The sequence below is a fragment of the Corapipo altera genome, unplaced genomic scaffold (assembly GCF_003945725.1).
Source record: "Corapipo altera isolate COAL_440 unplaced genomic scaffold, ASM394572v1 0, whole genome shotgun sequence".
In the NCBI taxonomy this organism is placed as follows: domain Eukaryota; kingdom Metazoa; phylum Chordata; class Aves; order Passeriformes; family Pipridae; genus Corapipo; species Corapipo altera.
In genome coordinates, this window is record NW_020884872.1 from 27,873,991 (window position 1) to 27,883,826 (window position 9,836).

General features: G+C 45.2%; 1 protein-coding gene across 1 annotated transcript; it reads right to left on the bottom strand.

Moving 5' to 3' along the window:
* Positions 1-2,626: 2,626 nt before the first annotated feature.
* Positions 2,627-8,796, bottom strand: CUNH2orf40 (chromosome unknown C2orf40 homolog). Its single transcript, XM_027638316.1, has 4 exons — positions 8,600-8,796; positions 7,894-7,941; positions 5,274-5,431; positions 2,627-2,993 (listed from the first exon to the last, which is right to left on the bottom strand). Exons 1-4 carry the CDS (start codon positions 8,688-8,690, stop codon positions 2,832-2,834), a joined length of 459 nt encoding a protein of 152 aa, XP_027494117.1. The 5' UTR covers positions 8,691-8,796; the 3' UTR covers positions 2,627-2,831.
* Between the last annotated feature and the right edge of the window lie 1,040 nt (positions 8,797-9,836).

A 9,836-nucleotide genomic window follows, 5' to 3' on the forward strand; every position in this document is an offset into this window, starting at 1 on the left:
TTCTTAGAGAATTCAGAAGATAGAGATCATAGACTTGGTTGTGAGCCTGCAAGGCACAGAAAACTGCTAGACTGTCAGCCTGCAGGAATGGATACAACTTACAAAGGCCTAGGGAGGGATGATCTTAATTTTCAGCACTTTTTAAATTCTTCCTTATTCAGCAGGTCTGAATTCCCAGTTGTTGTAAATTCTGGGAAATGATGAAAATTATCAGCATGCTTCAAACGTTGCCAAATTCAGTGCACTTTTTTTGTAGGATGCAAACTGGAAGTATTCTTCTAGGAATAGGTGTATTCCAGCTGTGCAAAAGAGTCTGTGCTTGACTCAGAATGGGATTATTCTGTATTTGGAATAAAGGCTCTTCTACCAAGGAAACATACCAGTTTGAACCAATTAAGCTGGCAAGGATGCTAAGAGCAAGCCTAGGGAAAGCTGAGGGTTTGGAGCATGTTAGGCTAGCGTGTATCTGTGCATGCAGAGAAGTGACTAATGTTTGTTCCGTTTGATTCCTTCAGCAAAGAGCTATCTCCCTGGAAGTGTTCCTGGAAGGAGCTTGATAGTCCTGAGCTGCCTCTCCTAGACACCAGTCCATAGCATGAGGGCTTTAACTGAAAGATTAGGAAATACACTCAGAATTAAGAAAGAAGTGAAGTGTAAAGAACGGTGTTGCCATGATCCATGCTTTGGAAATTTCTTGTAAGCTTTAGATGACAGACAACTAAAGCATCCATGCTGTCTTCTCTAACTGCTATGGTTGGAGGAAACCATTTCATCTCTCTTTATCCTGATTCTTCAGGAGCAGACAGCCTTCCTCACCTGCCCCTTCCCAGTCTTCTACATTTGTCAAGCACCAGCAGGGCTTTCCCCTGCCAAGCTCCTCCTGAAGCCCCTGACAGCTGAAATCTCCCTCCTAGGCTTAGATTTCCATAAGTGCTTTTCTACAATATTGACTGACATTGCTGTGGTACAAAAGTTGGTTGTATATCAGGGTTCTTGTCAGAGACTGAAATGGTTAATGATTTATGCATTCTAGGAGACTTTTGCAGGCTTTTGACTTTTCCTCGGATGGGCAGTTGGGCCTGTCTCTCCCTCCAGTGAAGAGCCGAGCTTGCAAGCTTTTGCCTGTTGCATTGTACCTCTGATGGGCAATTAAAGGTGTCAGGCCCTGAAGGGGTGGGGCCTCTGATGGCCCATAGGAGCCCATCTCCCCCTCTGCCAGTCTGCAAAAGGGTGGGAACCAGGCCAGACACAGAAACTCTTGCGCAGGGCCCAAGAGAGGTTGGAGGCTCGAGGCATGGCCCGTGACACTGACCATGGATATAATAACTCATAACTTCTTGGAGTGTGGGGGCTTCCCTCCTTCACCCCCAGCAGATCAAGGCCACCACTTCAACTGACAGACATGGAAGCTGCAACTACCAAGTTTCATTGCTGGACCCCGTGGGCGGTGACTATATACATCTGTCCACTCTCAGCTTTTCTTTCCCTTACTCTCCCTTAGCCTTATCCTGCCTTTCTCTCCCCTGTGCATTTTCTTCCCCCCCCAAAGGTTATCTCTATGTCACATTGTTATATGACAGCACCCAAAATGCTAGCATACTTGTTGATGCAAAATTGTCCCCTATGCATTTTCTCCCCCTCCAAAGGTTATCTCTATGCCACATTGTTCTATGACAACACCCGAAATGCTAGCACGCCTGCTGATACAAAATTGTAAAATAAACCTTATCAATATGTGTTTTCAGACACCAATTATTCAGTGCCTTTTCACTCTAATACACCCCAAGGGAATTATTGATAAAAACCTGGGTTACTCCCCTCCCCTTTTTCTGGGGCGGGTCATAACAGTTCTTAACATACATGATGCCACCAACAACGCGCCCATTGACAGATGCCTAGTCTCTGATATATTGTGATGCTCAGACTAATGCGCATACATTCCAGTTTGAATTGGGGATAGAGGGAACTTCACAGTAGGAAATTATGTCAGGGAACTGTGTTGGATGCTGTCTGATACTAACTTCATTTTAAATAGCTTAGCTTGTTGTTTTGAGCTCAGCTGAAAGCTTGACGCTAAGTGGAATGGACAAAAAGGGGAATATTCACCAAAGATAACCTTTGGGTTACCGTGCCTGGGAGGGGTTGGGTTAGATGCTCTGCATCTCAGCAATTACTTCTGAAGTCAGGTTCATGCCTTGAGCCCATTCCCTGGAGACTCTTCAGAAGCTTTGTAGGTAGGCGAGTTCCTCTGCACTGAATTTAGCTTTTGTGAATATCTGTCCTTGACCCAGTAGAGCCGTAGAAGTGCCATGTCGTACAGGCTGTGTGCAATAGGTATGGAAACAACAGAGGAGGCAACAAGGCAACACTTCAATTGAGATGATTTTTTTTTTCTTTTCCCACAAGAATAATTGGATTTATTTGTTGATAAAAATCTGAATGAGCAGGCACATCTTAAGTATACTGGCTTATATTATATATTCTATATGCCAAAGTAGATGATATAATGTAATTTTGCAACTGATTGTAGGAAAGCAAATGAAAGTGCCCTTTAAAAAGAAATCCGTAGTAATACAGTTGGAATTAAACTTGCTGTTATGAACTCTACTGAATAATGGCAACCTGCTTATTTTATCAAAAAAGCTTTATTTCTAAAACACTTTATATAAAGCGTACTACTAAGTAATGGTAGTTAAAATCAAAGTCTGCCAGTTCCTTTACTCTTGCTGTTTGACATGAATAGAAAGAAAGTGGGGTCATTCTGACTGAGGGAGGACTCACTTTTGCCCAGTGCAGCCCTACAGGCACCAGCTATAGTAGGATAAATGACTTTAGTAATCATCATAGTTGACACCTGCTCCGTGCCTGAAGCTGTGTGGATCTCGTGGGCCAATTGGAGAATCTTCATCGTAGTGGTGCTGGTAGTACCCACCATAATATTCATTACGAGCACGCCCTAAGTTTGTCCAGTAGGAGATGTCATCTTCAAATTTCTGCCGAAAATAAAAAAAAAGGGGGGGCATTTGCTTTCCAGCCTGAAACTTTACAACAGTGAGATGAAACAGAAGTGGTGCAAGAGCCTCTTTCAAAAATTTGGATCCTTCACACATTTGTTGTAAATTAAATCTTTAGATCTAAGAGGTTTTGAGACCTTTTGCCTTCCTGAGTGCAGGAATTGTCCCTCCCCAACCCCACCTGGCACCCACCCCTACACCCTCTGCCCACTCTAAAGTGCTGAAAGTGAGAATGCCTTCAACTGAAACGTGCTCTAAGCACCTTTAATATCTCTTATTACCTTGTCAATGGTGGACTTTAAAACCATTTTAATGTTTTGGACTTAAAAATCTAAAGGTTTAGTTGTCTGTTGTTCCGTGCCTTTAGTTGTTATGTTGGTGACTGGGGTGCAACAGGCTTTTTCTTTCTGTCTGTGATCTCTCACTCCCACCTTCCATGGGTAAAAATGAAGGTACAGTGCAGCCTTCTAGCTATGGAAATGCAATAAGCAGTTCAATTCTGCTCAAAACAGCAGAGGAAAAACAGTGTGCAAGGATATCAAATACTTGCCAAGCCAAAGTCTTTCCATCTGAATGACTCTTTGGAAATAATTTTTGGCTGAGATTTGAAAAAAAAATTTTGCAAAATATACAATGGCTAAGTATGACCCAAGTCCTTTGCTGGAACAAACAGTTATTTCATTGTTAAAACTGTGTCTTAATACTCAAGAAAACCTACTAAGTGGATTCATTGTATCCCTCAACAGGCCTCATTTCAGTTTTTGAAATACACACAGGAACTCAGAGGAGAATTCACTTTTTCTGCATGGCTTGTCTTTACTACTTTTGGTATTTGCCCCCAGTCTTAAGTTTCTGATGTATAAAACACTTTTCCTATTTTTTTCTATTCCTATTGATGAAGGGGGATATAGGCATACTGTTAAAAATATCCGCATAATGTCCAGGAGAATTAAAAAAAAGTACCCTTCATAATTCCAGCTCAAGCAAAGGATTATTTTTCTAATTGTTGCAGCTTTGAAAATGAGTGCATTCATCTTCTAAGCAATCCACATAGCATGAAGGTCTAAAATGTATTCCAACTTGCCTGTTCCAATGCAATTTTATTAAACATATTCATGCAGCTGACAGAAGCCAAGAATTCAACATCTATAACTATTTTTATCCCTTATTAAAAGTAGAAATGATGCTACATGTTGGACTGCAACCAAATGCACTTATTTTTCCCCTATTTCAGCATCTATTTAGTAGAGCTTTGTGCAGAGCTTGATTCCACTCCAGTGTTTTTACAAATTAACTGCTTTTAAAAAATGTATCCTTCTCTTTTGAATATTATCAAATGGTTTTCCTTTCACATTTAGAGTTGAGGCACAGCTGCTGGTGTTGGTGCTGGTCAGGGGAGCTGCCCACACCAAGGAGGCACATGTGTGCATTAGGTACATGATGTCAGTGCTATTTCATCGAGTTATGAATGCCAATCATAACCAGTTTGGTGTGGATTTCTGAGCGTGTTTAAAAGCAAGCTGATTAGGTTGAGGCTGACAAATTAATTTCCTGAAATAAGACTTATTGCTTTGAGTCTGGCCATTTATTTCTCAAAGCAAACTTTGTTAATATGTCCAATTGCAATTTATTAAGCTTACCTTCAATAGCAGGCAGGAACTCCACCAAAAATCTTAATGTAATTTTTTTCTACTAATAACATTTTGCAGAAATCTTTAACAAGTAAGAGAGCTAATATTTCTGTGTGACATTTGCTGCTTTAAAAGAAGAAATCTCATTCTATGTGGACAGAAGCAGGGCAGCTTCTCCCTGGAAACCCCGGGGCTGTGCATCCTCACTCATCACTGCTCAGACTGAACCCCTCCCAAGCCTTATAAAATCACAGAAAAGCTTGACTTGGAAGGGACGTTAAAGATAATCTAGTTCCAACCCCCCTGCCGTGGACAGGGACACCTTCTACTACACCAGATTGCTCAAAGTCCCATCCAACCTGGCCTTAAACACTTAGAGGGATAGGGCAGCCACCACTTCTCTTGGAAACCTGCTTTGTGCCTCACCACAAGTAACTAAATAATTGGGAGCAAATAATTTCTTCCAAATATCTAATCTAAATCTTTTTTAGTTTAAAACCATTCCTCCTTGTCCAATCACTACCTGCTCTCCCTCTTTTTTATAAGCTCCCTGTAAGTACTGAAAGGCTGCAATAAGGTTTCCCAGAGCCTTCTTTTCTTCCCGCTGCTCTCCACTTCATATACTCACCGCCTCATCGAATCCCAGGTACAGAAACTGCTGGTACCACTGCTGTACATCAGGCTGGCTTCTGTCCCACAGCTGGCGCCTCTGGCGTCTCAGGCTGCTCAGGAACTCCTTGGCTGCCATTTCCTTCACTGACACCTCAGGCTTTGCAGCAACAGGGGCTGAAATTAATTCCCCCCACAAAAGGCATGCCAGGAAATATTTGGTCAGCCTGAAGTGTACTGCTTGCAGCAGGTAAGAAAATGCTTCTCACATCATGCCATCACCTTTGTGCTTGCCAGTGCTATGACTGTCGCAGAGTACAGTAATAAACCCAGGAATCACTGATGTAATAGGATTTCTCAGCTACCCTCATTCTCCTGGATTTTTGAAAAGCTGTTCTGAGCTCAGACAGCAGCTTAGTAAGGAATTTAAATGTATACACCCAAAGAGCACATACACAATGTGTTTGTGCTTTGAGGAGAGAACAGAAGACTGGCCTCTCTGTGCTGCAGTTGCAGAAATTGGAATGAAGCCTCAGGAAGCTGGAGAAACACTGCTAACTTCTCAGGGTAAAGAGAGGTACACATGAAAAGATAGATTTTTAAATCTGTTGTGTAAGAAAGTAGCTTTGAAATAATGAGTGCTACTAAATGCCCTGTATGCCTGAAAATGAAAGCCCATTAGGCTTTCATAGCACACTGTGTGGTGGGTGCATGGGAATGTCCTCAGCCTGCCAGACCCAGATGTGACTGTCTGGCTTGCTCCATGCCTAAGAGTCAGGCAATCTGCTGTGGCTGCTAGAGGAATTTATGTACCTCCAAAAGGTATGGATGTGAGGACTACAACAGGACAAGAAGAAATGGCCTCAAGTAATGCAAGTTTATACAGGATGTTAGGAAAAATTCCTTCACTGAAAGGGTGGTCAGACATTGGAACAAGCTGCCCAGGGAAGTGGTGGAATCACCATCCCTGGAAGTGTTCAAAAAACACGTAGATGTAGCACTTGGAAACATGGTTTAGTAGTGAACGTGACTGTGCTGGGTAAATGGTTGGACTCAATCTTACAGATCTTTTCCAGCCTTAGCAATTCTATGATTCTATGACTGGCCAGCCCCCAGCCACACACAGAAATGATAAAACCTGGTATTTGTCTGCCTGTGAAACTCCTCCTCTTGGAGGAGTAGGAGAAATGTCTTGGCTTCAGAGTGTTAATTGGAATGAGGGAGAAATCAGGAACATGGGTGTCGACGGGGATTTTTGGAGGTTGCAAGGGAAGAGACTGGGGCAGGCAGGGAGGGAAGTCAAGGGGAGATGTGGAAACCTTTGAAGTAGGAGCTGGTCAGACTGTCAGGGAGACAAAGGACTGCAGTGAGCAGGCGATTCAAGAGATAGAAGTGATAGAGTTGTTGCAGAAAGAGTGGGAAACGGTAGGCTGTCCTGTGATGATGAGCTGGAAACTGGTAACTCAGGGTGAGCTGGGTGTTATTACTGGGAAGAGGGACAGCTGAGCAAATGTCCCATGAATAAGCCTCGCACAAGAGACGCTGCCAGCAAGAGAAATGGTACTGTGCACTTGGCCTGCTCACTTCAGAAACCAACCAGAAAAGGGGAGCGAGGCTGGAGTTAGAGGGGCTACATGTTCCCTCCTTCAAGGCTTTGCAGTTCTTCCTGGTCTAAGCATGATGTTTGCGTGCTCCAAAAGCCTCCCCTTTGGTGGTCTCTCTCCCCAGGGGAACTGAACAAACAAGTGGCCTGTTGCTGGGGTGCAGGGAGGACGTGGGTTGCTCCTGTCTGCACGCAAACACTGCAGAATGGTGTCGTAGAGAACTCGCACACAAGGAAAACAGATGTGGATGGGATACGTATTTTAGGGCAGGTAAGAGATGTTGGGTGATGCCAGAAAAAACCCAGTGAGAAATCAGGCAGAAAGTGGGAGTCCCCTCCGTGGCGGTATAAATATTTTAGTTCAGCAATAGAGCAGACTGAGGGAAGGTGATCAAAACTTCTGGGATATTTCATCTGCTGCTTGTTCCCAGTTGGCATGATTTCCACATCCTTCCCTCAGCCAGCAAGCCATTCTGTGCATCTGACTGCTGGGCCCATCATCTCTCCTCTAAGAAAGCAGTCTTCCGAAAAGGAAGCACATGTGGGGCCAAGAAGACAAAAAGAACAAGTCAAGGCATCATAAGCAAGCCAGGTTTGCATATTTTCTTCTCAGTGCCTGAGCCAGCAGGATCTCCATGCATTATAATTCCTCGGAAAAGCTTGTGACTTCCCAGAATGAACCAGATAAATGCCACATCTGCCATGCATACACTGGAAAAGGGAGGTGCTATGCACTGCACAGAGGAAAAGGCAGCATGCTGCCTGAGGTTGGGAACCCCAGTTTTCAGAGTGGGCTGTGGTAAGCAGAGCCTGCAGCCTTGCCCATACCAGGTCCCAAGCAGGCATGCAGGCACAGGCTCTGTCCAAGCAGGAGGTTTTGGTGTAGTATGTAGCGAAAGTGGCTGTGTGCTTGTAGCCTGCTGCTCCATCTGCTCTCCTTGGGCTGGAGGTACAGGGACCACAGCAGCAGCCTCGACTGACAGCAACCGACTCAAAGGAAAAATAAAGGAAAGCATTTGGCTGCTTCCTTACTTACCTTCTCGTTTCTGAAGCATCAGTTTAAGCTTATTTCCCCTTGAAACATCTAGACAAATAAAAATAAAGCACATGCATTTCTTGAAAAGGAAATAACAACATAAAGATTATTTCTCAAAAAATACCAGAAGTATTTTTGTCATAGCTCCAGTTCAACAGGCAAAAGAGAGAAGCTTCTCCCAGTGCTTCTCTTTACTCCCTTTTCCACATTTGAGTGCAACACACACCGCTTCTGACACTCCAGTATCCCCTCCCCAGCTCTTCTTGGCAACAGAATCCTGATGCTGGCCTTCTTCACCAAGTAAATTATATTTTTCATCAGAATACCACAGCTGTTGCCAGTACCAGCATCCGAGGCACAAAACCCTGGTCACTGGGTGAGGGCCATGCTAACTACTCCAAAGTTGTCTGGCAGACTGGCAGTCTGCCCGAAAGTACATCGAAGCAGTCATCCTGCTGATCCCCAAGGCATTAGCCCACGGTCCGGCAGCACAACAGGAGACCTGCAAGTGCCCGGCTGCTCCGAAATGCTTTAGTTCACTGGCAAACAAGCACCTTTTTTAGAAGATGCCCAACTTGCACAAGTTTGGAGCGTCCGAAGGTGCTAACCCACGCGGAATGCCAGGAAAAGGCTTTTTCCCGCTCCCCAGGACGCGCCGGGTTATGCTTTCCCTCTGCCCCTTATCCCGCACGCCGCGCTCACTCACCGGGGGCCGCGCAGAGCAGCGGGAGCAGGAGGAGGAGCAGGAGGAGCAGGGACGCCCCGGGCAGGGCCCCGCAGGAGCGCGGTGGCGGCATCGCGGCGGGGGCGGCGAGGCGAGGAGACCCACCTGTGCGGGAGGACACGGAGAGGATGGAGATAGAGGCAGGGACGGAGGAGCCGAAACGGGGGGAAGGGGCCCGACGCCACGAGGAGGGGCGAGGAGGTGGCAGGACCGGGGAGGGGAGGGCGGGTCCAGAGGCAGCGCTCCTGGCCCCGGCAGCTCCCCGGCGTCGGGTGGAGTTCCGCGGACTTCCGTGGGATTGTACACCCTGCGCTTAGAGGTGCGGTGAGATTCGTTTGGGCAGGACCAGGCACCCACCCGTGTGCTCGGCCACTTGCCAGCAACGCCTTTTTTTGGTGTTGCACGTAATCAATCCAGTGAGAATGGAAAAGAGCCGTCAGCGGTTCATGCTGGCTTTTCTGACAGGGGAGTTAAAAAAAAATAACTGTAGTCTGTCGTTTCACATTGCTCTCTATATAAACCCAGTTTGTCTGTTCCTTGTAAAAGCAGATGGAAATGGAGAGATTGTCTGGTGGAAAAACTAATCAGAATCCACCAAAGGTGACTTAGTTCAGGATTTTTTCCCTCTCCCTTCCTCCCACCGCCCAAGCCCACAGAAAACCGCAACGTATTTCAAATAATTTTGATTTCTTTTTCTGCATATAGACAGTTTTAGTTTATTGTAAGAACTCAGGGACCAAAAGCAAAGTCACAAACTAAAAGCCCTTGCTCAGGAGGTTCATAACTGTACCAATGCCTAAACTTACTCTCTCTTTTCCTAATTGAGACTTAACCTTCCCTCAGTGAATTAATCTTTCAGTTCCTTCCCTTACAGATGCCAGACACACCCTAGATGCATTCCTAGTTAATTCCTTACTCATCCTCAGACACAAACCTCTCTCTTCCCTCACAGCAGAGACCCACAACACCCCGGAGACCGTTATGAGCATCTCAACTCCTGCTGAACCCGTGCCAGAGTAAAACAAGATAGAGCTGAGCTCTCTCTGTAAACTACTTGTGAGAAATCCGGCAAGTGCTGAGGCCTTGGCTTTGTGATACAAGGATCAGTTCTAGATCAGTTGCAGTTGAATACACACACACACACACACACACACACACAGAGTCTGCATACTGTATATGGTGTAATTGTATATAAATGTGTATATTGAATATGCACATG